This window comes from Sylvia atricapilla, chromosome 6 (assembly GCF_009819655.1).
Source record: "Sylvia atricapilla isolate bSylAtr1 chromosome 6, bSylAtr1.pri, whole genome shotgun sequence".
In the NCBI taxonomy this organism is placed as follows: Eukaryota; Metazoa; Chordata; class Aves; order Passeriformes; family Sylviidae; genus Sylvia; species Sylvia atricapilla.
In genome coordinates, this window is record NC_089145.1 from 55,956,169 (window position 1) to 55,979,261 (window position 23,093).

Here is a 23,093-nt window from a genome sequence, read left to right on the forward strand (position 1 = left end):
CCCCATGCTGTGACTTGTCTCCATGGTTATCCTGGCCTCTTCTATCACTGCAGCCCCAGTGCCAGCCTGGCCTTCTGTGTCCCCTGCACAGTGCTGGAAGGGATCAAATGCCCCTAAAACACCAAGCTATGCTGGCCCCATGCTCAGAGCAGGGTGAAGTCCCTCTGTGCAGGGGAGCACTGCAGCTGCTGTGTGGGACTGTACAGTCCTGCATGAGCTAATCAGTAGGCCCTTTAGCGTTATTTAGATTTCCTAAACCAAAACTGAAACCATCACCCTCTAAGGGTTCATGTTAGTTGGGTTCAAGGACAAATAAGTGACCAGTCTGTAGGTACCTACATGCAAAAAGGGTTTGTGCTTTAATAGATACCACAGCAGTGAGATCCTATGCCTGGCAGGTGAAGGAGCTTATCCTCTCTAGAAGTAAAGCATCAGCAGGTGAAACTCCTCCCCGTGCAGGTGGGCAGGCAGGGAGTGGAGGGTGCTGCCCTACATATGCCTCGTAAATGTGGACTGATAACCATCTGCACCCCATAGCAAAAGCTAGTCAGTATAATTCAATCTGTTCTGTTCAAAGGGAGAGGAGGCTGGAAGAAAATGCTTACAGCCAAATAAGGCAACAGGAGGAAAAAATACTTCAGAAAGTCTACAGTACATGGTGCCCTAATACACTTCTCTTTCTTGCTCTTTTTTTTTCCCCATTATATTTATTCGTTTCCTCATAGATACTTCCACTCTGCAAAAGCCTTTCCCTGCTCATCCAGAAATAAAGGACTGTGCCTCTTCCCCAGCAGTGCTCCTCACTGTACCTACACTGAAGGCAGTCCACTTGCACAAGAACTCAAGTGCTAAGCAGGAGTGTTTGGTGCTCTGATCCCAAGGTTCCTCCTGCTAACACCAGTCTCCTCCATGGTCCTAACCTGCGAGAGAAGAGTTGGGACATGGCCCAGCCCATCTCTGCTGCTGGCTCTCTCACTGCACATCAAAACCAGGTAAAGGAAGGTCACGGCTGAGGCAAGTGCATACCTGCTTCTGTGGCAGTCCAGGTATGGGAGTGGCCACAGACAGCAAGAAAAGGAACAAGGTGAAACACCCAGCTTGCACTTGTCACCACAGAGGCTGTGTTTGTACCCCTCATTACAAAAAGCCCTCTTGTCCAGAGGGGATATGGAGACGTGAGGCAGACTAGACATGCACTGCTGCCTACAAATAGGCTGAAACAAGGCTGTGAAGTATTCCTGCCTTCCTGAGGGAAAAAAAGTTACTGTCTTTCATAGCAGCTAATTCACTTGTTAGGTACTGCATGTTCATACCAAATTTGCAATAAGATCCATGACAAGGGCTCCAAGATGTGACTATGATACAAAAAAATAACTATCAATAGTAGCAAATCAGGGAGAAAAGGACGAGACCATTCTCTCAAACTCATATGCTTGAATCTAATAACTCTTCATTTTGCTTTTTTTCCCTGTTGCTAAGTGCAAAGAAAAACCACAGCCCTTCCCTCTAAATTACACTGGAGATACCAAAGGTCACACTCTTCCACCTTTTCAGTGTGTGACTAAACATGTCAGGATATTTCCTTTCTGCCAATTAACACTCCTGCAGCTCGGGAACCGCTCCCTACTCCGTCACCAGGATGCATACAGGTGTTTAACAGCGCACAAATACAGACACACTGTGGTTTCCTTCTGGCCTTGTCCACGTGATGCTTGGTCACTCCAACTGTACCGAGGCTGCTAACACCTAAATACAGCATTTAGCTCACCTGCTCTTTGAACGAAACCCTGTCGGAAAACCCGTCTGTATATAAACCCATTATGGTGTTAAACAGAAGGGCGGGCAGAGAGAAGAGCCGGGCAGCTCCGGCTGCCGGGGGCGATACAGCGCAGCAGGGCGGCCAGGCTCACGCCGCTCTTCAGAACAAGTGTGAATCCATTTACACTTTCCCACTGGAATTAAGCTCTGCCCGAAGCTGGTCTGCAGGATTCCCTGCGAGGGCCTTCGATGTCCTGGGGGGCTCCAGACAAGACACGTGTTCCGAGCTGCCGGCAAGGGCATTACAGTAACTACCTCTGATCTCCTAAACGCTTTCCGGAGCTCTCACCCTGAGCTCTCCGCCGGCCCCGACCGATGATTTCATGAGGACACAGGGCGCCCTGGGACAGCCCTCCAGGTCTGGAGGAACCGCTTCGTCCATCGGCTCCCTCAACACGAAACAGCGAGGGGCTGCCCGCGGCCTTACCGCGCCCCGGCCCTCTCATCGCGCCCGAGGCAGGGCTGCCGGTTCCGCGGCGGGGACGGTGACGGCGGCAGCCCCAACCCGCGCTGGGCCCGTCCCCACGGCGTGCGGAACGTGCTCCCAGGGGCTCCCGTCCCCGCGGAACGGGAAGGGTGGGGCGGCTCCCACAGCCCTGTCCCCATCGCCGCCCTCACAGCCCCACTGCCGCCAGCGCCATGCGGCCCCGCTCCCCTTCCCTGCCCGCCCATTGGCTGTCGCCTCAGCCCCGCCCCACTTCTCCCTCCGCCATTGGACGGGCGCTGCTTCTCACTCGCGCCCCTCCCTCGGCCTCGCGCTGTGATTGGCTAGCTATTCCTCTCCCCTTCGCTCCCCGTCCCATCTCTGCTAAATGATTGGGCAATGCTCGCTCTCTGGCTCCGCCTCCCGGCGGGCGTTCCGCTTTGCGATTGGGCCAGCCCCTCCCTTCGCCTCGCTGCCCTCCCACCCGGGCGCCGCGCGGGCTCTCACTGGGCCCCGGCCGCCCGCCTCGCACGCGCGCCGGCGCGTCCCGGCGCGTCCCGTCCCCTCGCGTGACGCCCGCGCTGGCGATTGGGGGAGCGCGGGCCGCGCTTCCGGTGCGGCGGGGCCCGGCCGGCGGGGGCGGCGAGCGGGCGCGGCGGGGCCGGCGCCATGGAGCGGCCCGAGCGGCCCCGCGCCAACGGCTGCGGCGCCCACGGCGCGCTCCGCAACGGCTTCGTGCGCGGCCCGCCCGGCACCCAGGTGTGCGCGGGGGACAGGGGCGCGGGAGGGTGGGGAGCGTGGCGACGGGCCCGCGGAAGGCACCGCGGTGTGTGGCTCTGAGGGGTGTCGGCAGAAGGCGGGTGGTTTGTGGCGTCGGCCCTCGCCTGGGCACGGAGGGCAGCGCCCGGGGTTGCTCACTCACCGCGCTGGCGGCGGCGTGGGTAATGACTGTCCCTCGAGTGGCGGCTGTAACTTTCCTGCAAGGCTTTTGCTGGTGGCAGAGCTTTGAACGTAAACTTCTCTATAGCACAGTAGGTCTGTGAGATAGAAGAAGAGGTTTTAGCGGTTCTCCGCCGCTGTTTCGTTGTGACAGGCGACGCCGGGGCTGTGGGTCCGAGCAGCCTTGAGCACAGACTTCCCTCTGGAGCGGAGTTGGATGTAGCACTTCCCATCTGGCTGTACTACACCCTGTGCTGCGAGTGTGTGTTTGTGCCTGCAGACTTCGCTTGTTTCTTTGCGAAACACTCAAGTTTTGTGTGATAGTGACAGCTTAAAGGTTGTCATGAAGTCAGCCTCAGGAGGAGGCATTAGGTTGTGTTTCCTTGAACACCTCGAGCTGCTTTAGAAAAGCCTTCCTCTGGCATCATCTCTCCTGCTGCTTCTGTTTTTCAGTCCTCTGCTGTCCCTTCTATTTTTTCAGTGTAGGCTTGTGCACTCTCTATGTGAACTGGATTGAGAACTGATGCTGCGTAAAACGAAACTTTTTCCTCCTGAGTTTCCCTCTTCTTTTTTCCTCTTTAACTGAGGATCCTTACTGTATTTCTTTGACTGGATGGATGCTCATAGCCTTGCCCTGGCCTTTGGGATGCAGCACAATACTGGAAGAGAGCAAATGGAGGGAGGTAGAGTACCTTCATTTGGCAGCTTGTGCTTTTTGGGGAGCCATGGCTTTGGCAGTCTTGCCTTTCAAACACCAAGCAGGTTCAGGGTTCCCTGGAGAGGTGGTCATGAGAAATCTTATCAAAAAACCAACCTGTAGCAGCACTGTCAGAGGATATAAGAAGAGTGTAGGAAAGTTTGATATCTTTCTGGCAGCCGCTTGCTGGTCAAACAGAGATTTATAATTAGGAATGTTACATTCTTTTCTCCGTAATTTTACGTGGGCTAGCGTTTTGCTAATTTTCATAGTGAGGGTCTGAATGTTAGAACGGGGACTGGAAGAAGCAGCTGTTTAGGAAACTAATTATATTCATCTTTCTCAGATAGCATCAGTGGTGGTAAGCTGCCAAAGGATGTGTTTGCTGATATGTTACAGATGTGACAACTTGGTTAGTCTTTTGCCTTTTCAGTTTTGCTTTTTGAGCCTTTCTACAGAAGAAGCAAAACATGTGCATGCTCACTTTGTGTTGAATATATTTGTTTGTGTATGTATATACCACATACTTACCACATACAGCACTTGAGAATCTGCAGCTGTAAGCAAGTACCAAAAAAACAGGCAGCTTACACAAAAGAATGCGATTGTTGCTTAGCAGGAAAAAGAAACAAACAGAAAAGTAAGGATGAGTAAAAGAACTTTTTCAAGAAAGCCTTTCATGGGGTTTGTGTGAGACATGAGAGGCAAAATGAGATCTAACTAAAATGATGGGAAGAGGAGAGGCAAGGAAAATTGTTAGTTTAAAGAAATGTTGCAGTCATTGACAATTTATCTGGAAAACCATGGAGTTTCTGAGAGGAGATCTTAGAGACCAGGTAGCGCATTACTGTGCCCTCCAGCAGGGCTTGATAGTGCAGGAAAGCTCTACCCATTTTTAACTATGTGGAAAAAAAAATCCTCCTCTTCTATACAGGATGATTCTGCTCAGGCTGTCTATATAAGTTTTGGGTTTCTTTTCATTCTTGATTTATTTGTTTATGTTGTTTTGGGATTTTTTATGGAAAAAAAAATCTTAAATTCAAGTGTTTCCTTATGATACTCCCTTTACTAAGGGTGGTAATTGACATAGAGTGAGTTCTTTATTGTTACTCGAACATGAACAGAAGAGGGTGAAATTGTTCACTTAGATTTCAAAGAAGTTATATTTGTCTCCTTCTGAACTACTAAACCTCTTTGGTAAGAGGAGAGGGAAACTTGCTGCCTGCTAAAACTTTGCACTAACAGACTTTGGCTGCCTTGGAGATTAATGAAATATCATCAGTGACTAGGAAGGTCACCATTTGAAGTCAGGGTTCCAGCACAGTAAAAACATTCTGCTGAAATACTAAGATAAATAACAGCTCTTGGCTTTCCTGAGATGTGTTCAAATTACTTGGCTCCTGCTTGAAGTTAATCTGTTTAGAGATTGTTGCATTGACTGAATTTCAATCTCATTATGAACAACTTAATTTAAAGAGATTGAAGAACCACGTAGAAATTAAAAATTGTGGAATGATGGAGAAAAATGACTTTTTTTTTACTGTGTACAGTTAAGGGAGTTCATGGTTAGAAAAAACAATAATTTATGGATGGACTTAAAATTGATTTAAAACTCTGGTGTAGTACTTCACTATGTAAGATAAAGGCCTGACATCTCAAAGGGTGTTGTCATGATGTGAGGAATTGAACATAGATAGGAGAAAGAGAGCAAATCTTGAAAGAGTAAAAGAGGTGTGAACTTTTTTACCTAAAACAGTAAAAGCGATGTGAAGTTACGTTTTCAAGTTGTGCATGATTCTGCTTTTTACACCCTTCTGCTCTTTTGGGGAGAGCACTGACCTCAATATAAAAATGGTGTGTAGGAGCTGTCAAGACACCTGTGGGAATAATAAGTGGGGGGAAATTGCTTTTTCTTTCTGCAAAGCAATTTTAAACTGGAATGTATTTCTCTATTGGAATGTTTTGCAAATGACTAATGGTTTGCCAGTGCTGCATCTGAAAAGATTTTTCCTGCTTAGAATAGGGAGATTGGGATATCTTTAATGGGAGAAGGTGCCCTTATTTTCCAAGATAATTTATTTGAATCCACTTGTTTTTGTGAGCAAATTCTTAGTAATGTGATTTTTTTTTTTTTTATCCTTAATTGAGCTTCTCACATTAGAATGGTTCTGTTGTGCTTCTAGAAATTAAAGTAGTAGTCTCAACCTAAGAAAATAAAATTGGAATATAGGTTTTAGCTACCAAGTTTCTAATTTCTGTTGTGTGCAGTATCTCCAAGTCAGTTAGATAGGAGCTGGAATTATATAAACAAATTTTAATTTCTCTGATGTTTCTAGAAGATTTTCAAACACCATCCTATAGCAACTTCCAGATAACGTACATGCCTTTGTAAACAAGTTCTTGTACTGCTTCCTCAGGAAGACAAGGAATAGTTTGGTTGAGGAAAGTGGGAGGACTGTGGGATTTGCATTCCTTTAAGACTGCCACAAGTCCTGAATTCCAACAGCTATTAAAATGGCCAGCATAGGTATTTCTTTCCTGGAAGTTTTGGTGTGGACACAGAGGAAACAGTTTGTGTAGTCTTGTGGTTTGTGCTTGCTCTTCTTAAATAGAACAAACTGCTTGTAGGTTCATCTTGTGGGATGCTTTAGGATACTGGAGAACAGTGGCTTCATCATGATTTTTAAGATGGTTTTGCTGGAATTCAGGTTAATGTAGTTTCTTTCAGAGAGCACATTCAAGATGACTACAGCAGATAATGCCAAGTTCTTCTTGCTACAGGTGATTAGCAGTGATATGAATCTTGTTTCACATGAAAGTTGGGATAAGATAAATGTATTAAATAACTACCCTATGCACTGGTGTAAAAAAGAATTGGAGTACATAACTGTGAGGTTTTTTTCACATCTGTGTGCAAATTTAAAATTTAAGTATTTCTGACAGAAAAAAAATGATCCTGAGTATCTAAATCTCATAAACTTCTTCATGAAGAAGTGATTGTTCTCCCTTACTCAGCATTTGGGAGACTGCATCTTGCCAATGGTGTCCAGTTTTGAGCTTCCCAGAAAGATTCTGACATAACCACATCAGTCTGTGAATCCAGTGGAGGGTCCCCAAGAAATGAAGAGGCTGTGAGAGCTGGGTTTGCTCAACCTTAGGAGGAGAGAAAGTTTAACTAGCTGGCTGCAGGATATAGAGAAAATGAAGCCAGACTATGAGAGGCAATGTAATTTGGAGAAATGAGACATTTTGATTGCACATAAGGAAAATAATTTTTCGCATGAAGGTGGTAAAATACTGGAAGAAGTTGCCCAAAGAGGTTGTGGAATCTTCATCCATGGAGGGAATCAAGAAGTTCAGGACTGTTGGATGTGGCCCTTGGCAACCTGTTGTAATTAGCCCTGCTCTGATTTGGGGCTTGGGCACTGGAGGTCCCTTCCAACCTTGGTTATTCCATGGTTACAGAGATGAACTCAGGGAATGCAGAATTCGTTCTGGTTTAGACATTAGCGTTTAATCCCTGAACCCCTGTAAAAATATGCAGCATAGGGCTCGCAGCAGGTACTCTGAGGAAAGAAATTACTACTTTCTGACTCTTTTTTGCTTTTATGATTGACTGTGTTGATTGTGTCAGTAATGTAAAATTGAAATGAGAAGAAAGGTGTCTGATCTAAAAAAGACTGCAGCCTCGTTCAGATATTTTAATTGACATAACTCTTTTATTTTTGAAAAAGTGTGCCTGTGCACAACAGTCTTTTTCTACTACCAAATTCAATTATAAAAGACTGTGAGCCTTTGTGGAAGGAATAACTGCTCAACATTTTCCCTGGCTAAATGAATACTTGAGGCCATCAGATTAAATTAGTAGGTGTAGCACCAGTGTTGTACTTGTTGAGAATTTGTGTCTCTGTGCTGTATAAAAACAAACGCCCATGGTAGCTGCTGCTGTGATGGGCTTCTCTTAGATTTGAATATGTACTACTGAGAAATTAGTCTGGATGAATTGTTAAAATATGTATTTGTTATATTTGGACTGCTAAATCAAATTTAGCTGGTGATAAGCCTTAAATACTAAGAAATTGTTATAATGTACACAAGTTAATTTTTTTTACTATATCTACTTGAGTGATATGTTGTATTTTTCTGTCTTAATTGTACAACAGAAACAATATTTTTCTAAATTTCATGTTTTCAATTTGTTTGGGGGACAAAAGCTTTATCTGAGTTATCTATTGACTTCAGTTTCTCTAGGTGGAACGTAAAACATTGACCCATCTTCCGTAAGGTTTCCAGTTTTTTGTTTAGCCATCATTAGGAAATGAATCCTAGAAAAAGGAGTGTTTTTAATAATTCCAAAGTATGGTTTTGAAACATACTTACAGTTGAGAAAGCAGGACTTGGAAAGTTTAGAAATAATGGGGTTTAATGTCTATTAAAATGAGAGCAGATTGTAAAATATGTCAGGAAATGCTTTCAGGGATGTCTGAGAGCTTGGAGATTGACGTGTTAGGGAAGCACTGCAGACCTGTTATGTCTTTGGAAATATTTATTGTAAATCATATTTAGTATTTTGCATGCCTGAATGTAATCTACTGAATGTAATAGATAAAGTTGCATGTAAGGTTTAAGATAATTTAGGTTAGGTGTCAGAAAAATAGTATATTTTCAATAGAATTCAAATTGTCACCTATATGTCACAAGAAAAAAACAACCCAAGTTTCATTCTATCCTTTACTTGCCAATGAGGGGTGGGGGAACCCAAACCCAAACAACTTACAAACATTATGAAGATTTATATTTTTGTAGATGTGGTAAATGCATCTTAAACAAGGACTGTCAAATTTGTTGTTAGTAACTAGTTGCAAATAAAAATATTTGAGAATCCTTGTCAGGAAGAACAAATCTTTCATTAGAAATATACTCTTGAAGTCTGTTTCATAAAACAAGTTTATCTCCTGTTTTTTTTTTTTTGGTTTTTTTTTTTTTTTTTTTTTAAAGCTTAAAATATGATTCAAACCAGTTAATTCTAATTTTGGTAGTAAGTCCTTGGTCTTCTTACCCAGTAACAGTCTGAGATTTGAAGTCTAAGCAAAGCACTGCAAGGAAAAGGGCTAGGAGTGAAAAAGGGCTACAGTAAAATTACCACAGAGTACCTAACAGATTATAGCAGCTGCCTTCATGGAATTCTCACTGCTGTGGTTTTCTGTAGTGCTGATTTCCTCATTCCTTTGTAATAAATGTGACCACTTTTGCATACAGAGGCACACTCATGGATGTGGTCTTTCACACTGTGTTTCTAAAAATGGAAGCTGCAAACCTGTTAGTAAAATTTCTGCAACATGTGTGGTACATGGCAATGAGAGGCTGCTAAATTTTAATAAGAATTTAGCAAGGTGTGTTCCAGCATAAATAATCTTTTTAATGTCTTTACATAAAGTCTGCCATGTTCATCTGAATTTGTTCTTCCTGTCAGCATGAAATGAAACAGCCTCTTCAATACAGACTGCTGGACCTTTCCCAGGGTAGCAGCAGTAAGTTACTGTGTGCTGCTCTGGTACTGTGTGCAGCATGTGTTGCACTTGTAGCATCTTTTCTCCCTAAAGTACATGCCTGCCGTGCAAGGTGGGTACCCAGAGTCCTGTGGTAAATCCTCTGCAAATATTCCTGTGTTTGCACATGGCTTTTGTCTTCTCACTCACCAAGGATGTAGGGAGCATCCAAAGGAGCGCTACAGAGATGGTGTAAGGAGCTAGGAGAAAAACTTTATGGAGAGTCATTGAGGTCACTTGGTCTGTTCAGCGTGGAGGAAACAGAGGGCACACCTCACTGCAGTTACAACATCCTCACGAGGGGAAGAGGAGGGGCAGGCACTGATCTCTTTAATCTGGTGACCAGTGACAGTGCCCAAGGGAAGGGCATGAAGCTGTTCTGGGGCAGGTCTAGGCTGGATATTAGAAAAAGGTTCTTCACCTAGTTGGTGGTCAGGTGCTGGAACAGTGTCCCAGGGAAGTGGTCACAGCACCAGGCCTGATGACAAGAGTTCAAGAAGCTCTTGGACAGCTCTCTCAAAGAGATGGTGTGACTCTTGGGGTTGCACTGTGCAGAGTCAGGAGCTGGACTCAGTGGTCCTTGTGGGTCCAGCTCAGTACATTCTGTGACTATCATCAGACTCTGACATGTTTTGCTTAGACCTGTGGAGTCCTGTCTGGCAGTAGCTGTGATGCTGCTGCTGCTCAATAACTGCTACAATACTCTTTGATGTGATTTGTTTCCCCAAGAGATTGGCCCAACACAGCCATTACCAGTGGCTGGTTCTTTGCTGCCTTCTGTAACCAGCTAAGTTTCTGTGTTTTCTGATTCTCCTGCAGCTGAGTTTATTAATGTGCTGGTGCTCTTCTGCATACATGTACTCTGCACAGTACAGGAAAGAGAGATGCAGGTGACCATACACCTACTGTATTTCAACCATGTCTTTAAGTGAACTCTGACTTTTCTTTGTACTTGGATATGCTGCATATTCTACTTCAAAGGTCATGGCTCACTTTATGATCATGAGGCTTGTTACAATCATAAAAGTCTTAATCTTCCAGGTCTTTTTTCTCCTCTCAATAAAAGGAAATTAGGCACTGAACTGTAGCCACCTTCCTTCTTGGTCTATGGAACTAAAATTGGTGTTCTTCTGCAGCAGCTTTGGAGCTTGCAGCATATAAGCCTTCATTTGGAGGTTAATGTGTGGATTTATAAGGCATTCTTAGAAGAACAAATAGGCTTATATTTAATGTGGTTACAAATGTCTCTTATGTAGTCAGATTCTGGAGTTCTTTTACGGTCATATGCTTCATGAAGAGTTTGTGGAATTGTGTTCAGACTTTCCTTTAATGTTTTGATTCAGCTAAGATAACACTTCAGCTTCTCAGCTGATGTGGTAGCTGACAGGCAAATTTAAGGATGTATTAGCACAGTAGTGGAAGAGCACTGAGAGGTGAAGTTGACTGGAGTATGGGTTGAATCAATACAGGTATTCCTGAAACACCTTTTCTTAGTGAAATATTGGCATTGACCATGTTGAATAGCTTTTTTAGTTTTAGCATTCGTTACAAGCACAGGCATCTCCAAAGTTCTGGAAAAAATTGATATGTTTTTATCCTGATTTTGTTTGTATATAGATTTGGATCTCTTAGTTGTTTTTCTTTAAGTAACTACTTTTTGGAGTTTCATAACCTCAGATCCATTATCTTAGGATGTAACCTTGCATCTCTTCCAGATGAACTTCCAGTTACCTTGGAAAGACATTAGGAGCTTTGTTGTGTTCTCTAGTTATTCAATACTAGGTAATTTGCAAAGTAGTCACTAACAGTTTTCTGTCTGCTTATCCAAAAATCAGCTGCTGGTAGGCAGGCACAGATGGCAGGTATGTAGTGTGCCTGCTCCTGAACAGCTGCTATTCACAGCCTGATCTGACAATGTGAGGACACAAACTTCAACTTGTAATTCCCCAAGCTGTGAAACTGAGGTGGTTGGAGCATGATTATTCTTGTATCTGGATGCAGCAAAATCCTATAGTTTTGTGTAAAGGAGCCATAGTGATACAGTTAAGCAATCCTGAGAGTAATAGAGAAGAGGTGGCTTTCACGGTTTTTCCTTTGCAGTGTTGGCTCTCTGATTCTGCAGTTGTCATGGTGCTGCTGCCCCTCCTCTCTCTCCAAAAGCTGCTGCCTCTTGTTTGCTGAGCTCTATCAAATGACTTTGTGCAGCAGTGCTCGAAAGACTATTACGATCTAATGAATAACCTTCTGCAAAAGATTATATTTTCAACGTGCATCAGTTCAGTGTTGAAGGGATGCTATGCCAATAATGAGATTTAGTTGCTTTAGTTGTGCCAGCTGGAGGCTGGTGCAGATGGCTCAAAATGGGAGTGAGTGGGGCAGGGGCAATTTCTTTGGCTGGCATAGTTAATGAGAACAGTGTATGAACCTTTGGCCTGCATTAAAGCCTTAAATTGCAGCACCTGAGCTGCAGTGAGGTAAGCAGGTGTTCCTGCACTTGTTTCAAAGCCATGGCCATCACTGTGTGCAGTATGTTTTTAAAGTAGTACTTCTGTATTAAACCTGGCCTCAAAGCACTACAAGTTAGTTACCTGCATCTGGCTTTAAGTTCTGCTCCTGAAAGAGCTGTCTTTGCTATTTTGTTTCCATATTTACACCTATTCTAAAGTCCCCACAATTATGGTGACCAAATCAAGGATTTGCTTTGCTTAAAACTGTGCAGAAGGGAAGAGGTAGAAGTGGTTATCAGGAGGGGAAGGTGCTGTTGTGGTTTGTACTCAGTGACTGCCTAGCTATAGCATAATTGTATCCCTAAGAATAGATCCTTGCTTCTGAAAATTTGCTTTCATGGTTTTAATGACAGACTTGCTGCAGACATGAGCAGGTATCATTTTCCAAATAATGCAGTGTCTGGTGATGCCAACAAGTATATGTGCCTTATTGATTCATCAACTGTTGCAGAGGTTAGGATGATTCTTTCCCAGATGGTGAGTTGCATAGGTGAATAACTGGTTTTATTCTGTCTGCTGGCCACACCCCTCAGGAATTATTTGCCATTGTCTTTTTTTGATGAGCTTAGGTTCAGTCTCTTTCCTAGGTGTTGAGGTTTCTTTGATTAGTACATTTTAAGGATTACATTTCTTATTTATATATATATATATCTGATGCTACACAAAGGAGATTTATGTCTTGTAGAGTGTTTTGTCATATATAGCTATTCTGTTATTGTGCAGCCATTCTATAACTTATCATGCAGATAGCAATTTGCATCTAATGGCTGGATTTCTATGTTTTTGTTCAATGACTTATGAGATCTGATTTTTAACTTAACAATTTGAAAAAGTGGTCTAGTTAAAACCATGATCTTTTCCCCCAGTGTTAATATTGGGGGAGCACTTGCCTTGTAGCTGTGAAGTTTTTCTGTGATAGTCACAAATATTGCATATTCCAGTAATTGTACTTGAGATAGACCTGCTATATGCACTAGGTAGTTAGTAAATCTCTTACCTTCAGATGACCTGTAAGTAGCCAGATGACTTTTAGCATGGATTTTATACAGAAAGCCATGCATTGTTCTGTATGCTGACATATATGCCGTGTTGAGACTCTGTATACAATGACTTTTTTGTCTGTGGTGTCATGTCCGCCTCATGGATGAGTGCATTGTTTATGTCAGCATCTTTAGGCTAACAGCTACAGAGACACGTGGATTATAATTGTTTTATTGCAGTATTATAGGCTTCCAAGTCTGAGAATATATTGTTTAGATCAATAAGATTATTACTTTCTATTTTGTTTTTCTCTGTAGTAATCCTGGGATGCATCACTGTTCTGTTATTTGTGCCTTCTTGGTGAAGGCACTTTTTAAATTTTGGTTTGCCTATATGTAAGCAATGCTCTGTATATAGTCTTTGTGGCTTTTATGTAGTTTTAGCAAACTAAGTAGTTTTAATGAGATGTTAGATTAAACTGCCCTAGATTGATAACTGTGACTTGAGAAATATCAGCAGCTTGGTAGCTTCATATATGGAGGCTGGCAGTATTTATCAGTGATGGCTGAACTTGGCTGGAAGCAGTTTTTGCTGAGTGGTGGGGGATGCCAAGCACATAACTGACCACAGGGCTGGAAACTACTCTGAAATATCTGCCTTTTCTTCAACTAATACCTCAACTACCTCTCTTTAAATTTTTACTATAGATTAATCATATTGTGCACAATGGAGGATTATACAAAAGGCCTTTCAATGAAGCTTTTGAAGAAACACCCATGCTGGTTGCTGTGCTGACCTATGTGGGCTATGGTGTTCTCACTCTCTTTGGATATCTGCGAGATTTCATGCGGCAGTGGAAGATTGAGAAGTGTCAAAATGCAACAGAAAGAGAAGAACAGAAGGTAACCAGGGAAATAATATTCAGTGGGAAATGATGTGGCTGAGGCTTGAGTGTTTCTTTGGGGAGAAGTGGTGTTCAGAGTTTTCCGCTGTTTTCCTTGTCTTCTGGATGCCCCAAATACTGTACAAGTACTCCTGTGTCATAAAAAAATAATGTTTCAAGTTACTTTTCCTCAGAGTAGTTTCCTCATTTGTCTCAGTGAAAAGCTGCCTCAACAGTTGTAGCAATGTACTGAAAGATCCTCCAGCTGCAGAAACAAGAGTTTGGGGAAGAGAGACTGCATGTTCCAGCATCAGGACCTAAAGAAAGGCTCTGGTTTTAGTTCGACACCAGTGGAAGGCTAATGCTGATCTTGTGGCTGAGTTTTGATTTGGAAATATTATTAATTCTCTTTATCTGAAGCAGTTGCAAAGAGAAGTTTATGGGTCAGATCCAGAGCACAAGCTATATAACTAAATTCTTTTGGAATCCAGAACACTAGCAGGTTAGCTGGTGAGTAATTGGAGATACTGACTCATGGCTCACTGATAGGGATTAGAAACAATTCATGTTAAGACCTATTCACAAAAGCTTCTGTTGCCAGGTGAAATGTCTTGCCTGCTTCAGCAGTTAGCCTGGAAAGGATAATTCTGATTTTCAGTACCTGTAAATTATTTTTAGAGATCTTTATTCCCCACAGGATTAATTGTTTTTAAGAAGCTACTGTTGAAACATGAAATTCACAAGCTATCTACTTGCTAACTCTTAAAAGAGTGTGACTACCAGTGAGCTCTCTCCAAAGGTTTTACTTTTGCTGATTTGGGTTCTGTTTTCCTCAACAGCTTTGGAGAGCCAATGTGGCTTATAAAATATTAAGGGAGTTCCTTTTCCAGCTGCTGGCCTCTCATTCTCTGTGCACCTACACAAGCAGTTGGCTGGCAGAAAAGATGTCTCAGTAAGGCAAACAAATAATCAAGGGTGGCAGGGAGGAACTAAAAAAGGGAAAGCTCCTTTGAAGCCTTTTTTTGGAGACAGCACTGGAGTAAAGTGCATGTATTTTTACAGTAGATTAGCTAAGGACCAGTGCCTAAAATTACCTCACAGTAGCTTCTTTCTGAACATTTTGAGGTAGAATTAAGCAGATTCATAGTAGGGCACTAAATTCCAAAACAGAGCCATTCTTGCAGGAGTTTAATGAGTAAAAAGCGCTTCATATTGGTTAAAAGTACAGGAGTTTAAATTTACACTCTTGTCAAAACTAACTTCTGGAATATGAAAGTAAAAATCATGGATCCCTTTTAACACTTAAAATATTTGATTAAAGAATGCTGGTTAAATCTCTACTTGGAACTTGATGTATTCATTAATGTCTTTTGAGCTACTTTGGTTTATGACACCTGAGAACATGACACCCTTATGTTTTTCTGTGTATAAAGCAGAAGTTGATACAGCAGAGAAGAGTCAAAACAGTTGCAGAAAACTACCAAGACATTAGAATAAAAGTTTAAATATTGATGTGTATTCATGGTGTTGAGGATTAACTGTGTTGAGGATAAAGCAGTAACTGAAGTGTTGGTACAGTACTCTGTGCTGTAATTGTTACACTTCTGTTGCAAGATTGTTGTGAAAAGTTTGTCCTGTTATCAGTATGTAGGAATTGCCTGCAGCAGCCCTTTTCTGTGGGAGCAGTCATGGCTCTTACATGAGGGAGTGTAAAAAAGGGGCAGTAGGTCTAGTTCAGTAACACATAATTGGTATTAGGCTCTCAATAAAGATTCCCACAGAGAACCTTGAGCACAGAGGTTGTTAGGAACAGATTATCCTAGTCCTAAAAGAAATGTATCCTTGAATTTTTTTATAAATTAACTCAGCATTGCATCTTACCCCGAAATACATTTGCTTAACAAGTATGTCTTCTGGAAAGCTGAATTGAAACTCTCAGTTTCTGTGTTGGTCAGGGCTTCCATGAAGAGACATACACATTCTGGTTTTGTTTTGTGCATAGGATGTCTCTGGACAGAGCTAATAAGGAGTGCCAGTGAATATTGCGTAAGAATGAAAAATAGGAAATCCTGTTTAAAGAAGTTTTGATGGTGGAGAAATCTCAGCTGAGTGTAGTTCCCCAAATCGTGTCTCTAGCAGTTAGATTGTAATAGCTGCTTCTGATATCAGACAAATAGAAAAGTGATCACGTGAGGTCTAGAACATACAGTACTTATCCTCACCCTTTGCTGCTTTAATCTTTGTTTGCTTGCAAATGAATAGATGTGAGAGCACGTTGCAGCATGTCTGCTGTGGGAGCCAGGGGTTATTTTGGTGCAGGAGGTGGAAGGTGTGTGCTCAATTACTTGTTTTGAAATGATTTTCTCCAATATTTGTGTCTCTCTGCTGGGTAACAGCCCAGTCACCTTTTGGTAAGGGAATGCAGGTACTAGTGGCCAGAAAAGGCTCAAAACTCACCTTTTTATTATTGTATTGATACATTCAAATCAGAAAACCCCTGTGTCTACTCTGGGGTACTTTCTGGCAGATGTGTGGAAATCTTTACACTGTGTGGAAAGTAACATTTTTATTATTGAAATTCTGAAGAGACAACTAGGTTATTATGATTTTCTTGCATATTAGCCTTACTTATTTGAAATAGTTCATAATTGAATAGGTGAAAAATTACAAAATCATGTAGCGTGAGGAAGTATTTTATAAAGGGCTGAATGAAGCTATTCCAAAAATCACAGAATTGAAGTATGTGGATTTTCTGTTCTGTGTTTCTGAAGGTGATTACATTTAAAAGCATAACATAAACTTAGGTCCAAAATAATATAAAAAACAAATATAAGGAAAAGACTCAGTTTTTCTCTGTTATGGAGGGCAGTTTATTTCAGTACAGCAAGTCCTTCCTTAAATTGTCACTTAATAGTATAATCTTCTGCATCATAACTAGAAAACTGCAAGTGGCCAAACTAATTTAAAGAGCAGAGCAGGATTTTGAACAGGTTTGCATTACAACTGTCTCTGATGGCAGGTAAATTCTTTGGAATTTATTAGAGCCATGCATTGATGTGAATGATTCCAGGAAAACCTAATATTCACTCACTGTTGAGTGAATACAAAAGGGTGAAGAGGGACAGACTTTGCTAGTACTGATTTCCAGGAAATAGCTTCATGGGGTTTGGCTTTGTTTAAAATACATCCAGCTGAGCTTTTCCTGGAAACCAGTGTTGTGTAGCACATCCTCTCTGAAGCATTACTGGTCTGTTTTAGGCATGGGTAAATGGCAAGATTAACAATTCTCAGTTACCGTGGAATCAATTTATGCACACCTAATTTAATGTGCTGTCTGATCATAAAATATAGTCAAATCTGCAAAATGCTTCCAGGATTTTACAGGCAGGATAAAAATCGCTTTTACCTTTCCTCTAGTCTGATTTGCCTGTTGATTACCTTTTATGTTTTGTGTTTGGGAGTGACTGAAAACGGGGCTGGTAAGTCTAATATATTGCTTCTTGCTTTGCAGCTTGCCCAGTTAGAACATGTTTCTAGCATCTGGGGTTTTCAAACACATGTTCACAGGAGTCCAGCTGTAGGAATATTTCAGGGGCAGTAAACTGGAGTCGTTTGTTCAATGTTGTCTTAGCATCTGTGTAGCTCATCAGAGGCCTCCTGATGGTACAAAGGCTACCCACAGCTATTGCTCCACTTTTCTTGACTCACAGAACAGCGAGATGAAACTAGTCTTTCTGCTTCCTTTCAGAAGCCTGAAATTTGTTGCAATTGTCTGCTCCATTTCTGTTCAGAGTCAGTTATGTGTTACCAGAGAGCACATTATGTGAATTGCAGATAAGCCCTGCTGGTGCTCATGGCACCATTTGTTAGCTTAGGTGCAATGCTGTGAAAACTTGGCTCTGAAAGTAGCATAATCACTGCATTTGCATGTGCCCTGAGCTAAAGGCTGCAAAGCTCTCATTATGACCTTCACTTGTTGCAATATTAATTTAGAGTATGATGAAATAATGGATTCCCAAACGACCTATGCTAAGGTGTTGCACCCCAAGGGAGAATTTTGTTCTTCCCTTAATTGGGTGTGCTTTTCAGGCTTCTGGGAGATCACTAATATTTTAGTTTCTTCATCAGGCATCCTTTCATAAACAGGGGATGTGTTCTAGGCTGAAGTTTACAGGAATAGAATTCTATAGGATATTTTAGCTCTATAAATGAAAGAACTTGCTGCTTTTGCTCCCTCTTTTGGTCCAGTGTGTTGCAGTTGTTTGACTCTGTTTACTCAGAAGATTGCTCAAAGAAACAACTCCTAGAATATTTTTCCTCTGAATGAAGCTGTTTCATCTCAGACTGATATTCTGAGGGACCCTTACAGTTGGATCTGAAATAAGATGAGAACTTGATAAGAAAATAACAAGTTCTGAAGGCCATTTAAAGGTGATAGTGGTTGCTTCCAGCTCTAGGATGCTGTTGCAGCAGAGCACTGTGGCTGCATGTGTCAAAAATTTAAAGTCATGGAATATGTTAAGTTGGAAGGCACCCGCAAGGACCCTGAAGTCCAGCTCTTAGGCCTGCACAAGACATCCCAAAAAGTCACACCATGTGCCTGAGAGGGTTTCCAAACACAGTGATCTCTGTCAGGCTTGGTGCTGTGGCCAGTTCCCCTTTGGAGCCCCTTCCAGTGCCCTCTGGGTGAACACCCACTGGCTGAAAAGTAGAAGATTGGAAACACTAAATTAGTATGAAGAATTTAAGTAGTCTTTTTGTTGTACTATCTACTCTTCATCTGTAATGCCACACTGTAGAAGGATGGAGGAGGCAAACAAACAAACCAACCAACTCCTAAAATAACTAGCAGACAGAGAATCTGCTCCTGTATGCCAGCTCCAGAAGAGGGCTCTGAAACTCCAGAAGTCAGTATCAGTTTATAAAGGCACAATATCCTTACCCTTTCTTTTTTATGTTCTCAGATGTACAGGTCATGAGAACCCCTCAGTGGGGTTAGGATCACTGAGGAAATAGACAATCCATTTTTGCATTATGCCAAAATTACACTTTCTGCTTGTCCTATTCCAAGGAATTTTCTCATGAGATGTATCTGAGGATGGTTTGTTGGAGGGAGCAGGACATGTATAGACAACAAAGGAGTTGACAGTGTGCTGATAGCTACACTTAAAGCACTTTACTATCATCCTACAACTAGATACCCCCAAAAACTAAAGCTAGTGTCCTATATTAAACCTTAATTTGCTTACCCATAATTTATTCCTTAGGTTCTTGTTGACTTTTAAAGCATTTTTTTTTAATCATAATCCAGTAGGTTCAGAGAACTTCTCTACTAACCAGTAACTTTAAACTTAGTTCTAATGCTGGCTTTTAAGATCATGTTTGTGCTACATATACTGGTGGTGCCAGCCTGTTGTGGATGATTGTCCTTATCTCACCAGTTGAGCTTGTTACTGTTCTGGCTTTGTCAGCTTGGGTTTCAAAAGAAAACTCATTTGATGAGTAATCTGGAGGGGGATTGGGCTGGATCAACCCAGGCATACCTGCTTGAGTTGGTATAATGACTCATTTCCAGCTCCCCCCCTCCTAGCCCAGAACCTTGGCTAAAATATCAGTTGTTTCCCAGCTCACCTAGTTGGTGTACTTGGATAAGTATTACAAAGCTGAACTCTTGTGTGTAGATGGTTAAGAGGAGTTGAAAATACTGGGAAGCATCTCAATAGATTACAATTAGATTTAACAAGTCTCTCAAGTATTGATCTTCTAATGTGCCAGGGTTTCTTTTTGATCTCAGTTCCCCCATTCCTCTACAAGTAACAAAGCAGAGGGTTTGAAATAATTGTAAATAATTATTTTAAATAATTTTGTGTCATGAGTTGGGACAGGAACATGGAAGAAATAATTTCCCTTCTGTATATCTTAGGACCTAGAAACTTTATTCCTACTGTTTGTCTTTGAGAAAGGACATGCTTGTGATTCTCTGAAAGAGTGATTGCTAGCTAAATTTGGATTGTTTTTCCATACTTGAAATGATGGACATTCATATCTTTGTGCCTTTCTGGTAGAAGCAAATAGGAAATGGGTTTAGGTGAAACTTATCCACTTAGAAGTTGACACTTTTGGGCTTGGTATTTTCTGTGCAGCTGCTGGTAGGAGGATGCAAAGGTGTGAACCTAGATGTTCCTTTACTCCAAGCTGCAAGGACTAAGATGTTAAATCATTAAAATAGGGAAGTAATGAAAAAAGTACTCCTCCTGCAGGCAAATATTGCAAGTAAGAGCTTGAAAGTGCCTGTTTGTGTTTTTATTAAAAATCTGCCATAAATGCTCTCAGTTTTGCTTCAGTGGTACAAATGTCTGACATTATAGTACTTAGTGAGATACTCTGCCTTTCTCATACTGTCACTAAAAATAAAATTCCTGTCACAATGTTTGCGTTTTCTTGTGAAAAACAGGAAGAAATGCTCTGCTGGCTCTTACATTTGTAATAAATTCTACTTTTTTCCTTCTGTAGATGATTAAAAAGGACCTTTTCTTTTTGTTTCCCAACAGAAGCAAATGAGTTATGCATTCTTATCTCTACTAAATGTCAAACTTTCTTTAATTAAATAGTAAAAAGGAAATCTTGTGACTTTGGAGCAAGAAAAAAATGTTCTTGAGTGCTCAGATGTCCTTGCTGCCACAGTTGGTTTGACATTCTTGTGTTATCCATTCAAGACAGTCACTTACTTTTCCTGGAAAACATTGGAAGGGAAGCTAAAATTCAGGAAAGACTCATTCATAAAAATCATGTGGGATTTCAGTCTTGATAAGCTGTGCAGAAGAGACGTGCCATAATGTAGCTTATTAGGTTCTGTTGAAAACAAAAAATTGTGAAAGATTCTAATGGTGATGTGTAAAATAATCCTAGTGGTGCTATATTAAATGCACTCCTTGTGCACAGAACAAAATATGGTAGAGCCAGCTTAGTTTTCAAAGTCTTTGTGTATTCAGTACAGCAATGGATACTGTTTGGTGCGAAAAAGCCATTGCATATTCCCTTGCTCTGATTAATGCAAAGGCTGACTATACCTGTCCTGCAAAGATTTAATAAAGGGGCTGATTTTATATTTGTGTTTTCTTGAGTCTTGTCATTACAGCAGAATGACAGAAAAGAATTCTTCCTCTTACTCTTATTTTGCTATCATATATATATATATTTTTTTTTCTTTTTACTTTGAGTGCTTTTGGTATGTTTCAGGACTTTGTCCCATTGTACCAGGACTTTGAAAATTTCTACAACAGAAACCTCTACATGCGCATTCGGGACAGCTGGAACCGTCCCATCTGTAGCGTGCCTGGGGCCAAGGTGGACATGATGGAGAGAGTTTCCCATGACTATAACTGGACATTCACGTGAGTCAAAAGGCTTGCAAGACTTATCTGGAAATATAGGGTCTCCTAGAGCAAGTTACAGGCTGTGAGGTGAAAGGAGCAGTGAGTTATGAGCTTTGTTATGAAAGTTTGAGCTTTCTAGCAGCTTGAATCAATGAATTTTGCTCTTTTGAAATGCATTTACCCACTAAGGTGATGATTTTTATGTAATCTTTTGACTTTAATACTTTACTGTATTAAGATTTCCTGGGCATATACTTGTAATAAAATCAATAGCTTTGTGCATGATGACAAGAACCTGATGTAGATACTTTGTGTTGCACTGCTGGTATTGACTTTATGTTGACTTAGAAGTTGTTCTGCCACTTGAAGTAAATGCTACTGCCTGAACTGAATTTAACATGATTGTTTTGAGTCATAACTGAAGTAGTCTGTAGAAACAAAAAGAAATACAGTAAAGGATTTTTACAAATTGGAAATGACATATCACAGGTTTGATGTGAAGAGGTTTGCAGCACAGTACTTGAGAAAACTAGTTATGTTTCTTCTTGGATTTCAAGGGCAAAAGAATTAAAATTTATTTTTTTCTGCTAAACTTCTTCCTTGTTCTCCTTGTCACGTATTGTTATTCCAGAAGTGCCAGATGTGTTTCCTTTCTGTGGTTAGAGGATATCCCGCTTGAGGGGCTGCCAAGTTAATTGATTGAGAGATGCTATTTTGTAATTGAAAGAAAAGTTATATGTTTCTGGGATGGAGGGAGAAACATGTCAGAGCAGCAGATGGTTTGAGAAGCCTCGAGCAATTTTATGTGTGATAGCTAATTCACCTGTAAATGTAAACTCCTCTGGGAATTAATTTGAGATTGTAAGAGAGGGAGAGAATCTTTTCCACTAATTGTTGCAGTTTGGTGATGAGAAGCAGTACTGAAATAATTTGATGGTTCTATTGAGTTTTAACATTTCAGTGTATAGTCTAGGAAAGTAAAATAATAATCTTCTGGTGTTGATAACGTTTAAAATTTTGAGTGTCCTAACTTGTGCTGTTTTTAAAACACAGATACACAGGGAGAGTGATAAAAGACATCATAAATATGGGTTCCTACAACTACCTTGGGTTTGCACAGAAGACTGGGGCTTGCCAAGAAGCAGCTGCTAAAGTTCTGTCCCAGTATGGAGCTGGAGTGTGTAGCACTAGGCAGGAGATGGGTAAGTTGGAGGATGATAGTATGTTTCCTGAATGTGTATTTCAAAGTCTGTATCTGATTGCAGGTCCTTGAAACATTAATTGTTTCAGCATTGAACTTTAGTCTAACTGATAAAGCAGCTTTTACTTCAGTGAAGACAAATTGACTTCCTGGATTTAGTTTATATTGCACAGCATTTGGCTTACGTATGTTTTCATGTATGGGGTCTTTCCAGTGCTCCCTTATGGGCCTTTAAATAAAGCATGGCTTGGTTGGTGGAAATTCTCTTTGTAGAATTTAGCAGTAGTGAAAGCTTCTTGCTCTGAATTTCCCATTTGTTTTATGTGCAGGAAACTTGGACAAGCATGAGGAGCTGGAAAAGCTAGTTGCCAGGTTCCTAGGTGTGGAATCTGCAATGGCATATGGAATGGGATTTGCAACCAACTCCATGAACATTCCTGCTTTAGTTGGCAAGGTATGGCTTAAGTCATAGACAAAAGCTCCCCTAACAAAGATTCTAGTGGTTAATTTTTCTAAAAGCTACTTACTTGGTTTTATTTTTCCTCAGTGGCAGCTCCTGCAGATATTCTCTGTGGAAACTGTAGGTCACAGTATGCATCTCTAACCATTGCAGAAACCTTTTTGGGAAACAGCATCCATGGGACAAGTAGCAGCCCAGAACTTTCTGGGAGAAAGCCTAGCATGTTAAGGCTTGCCTCCTCAGACTATTCCTTGGTGT

The 23,093-nt window shown here is 41.4% G+C and overlaps 1 protein-coding gene across 1 annotated transcript in view; it reads left to right on the plus strand.

Annotated features, from left to right (window-relative positions):
• The first annotated feature begins 2,892 nt into the window (after positions 1-2,892).
• SPTLC2 (serine palmitoyltransferase long chain base subunit 2) overlaps positions 2,893-23,093 on the plus strand; it is a 76,410-nt gene continuing 56,209 nt past the window's right edge. The window contains exons 1-5 of the mRNA XM_066321983.1: positions 2,893-3,001; positions 13,623-13,817; positions 21,038-21,192; positions 22,228-22,376; positions 22,705-22,829. Of these exons, the coding sequence (XP_066178080.1) occupies positions 2,912-3,001; positions 13,623-13,817; positions 21,038-21,192; positions 22,228-22,376; positions 22,705-22,829 (714 nt within the window). The 5' untranslated portion in view covers positions 2,893-2,911. The remainder of the gene's footprint in view (positions 3,002-13,622; positions 13,818-21,037; positions 21,193-22,227; positions 22,377-22,704; positions 22,830-23,093) is intronic.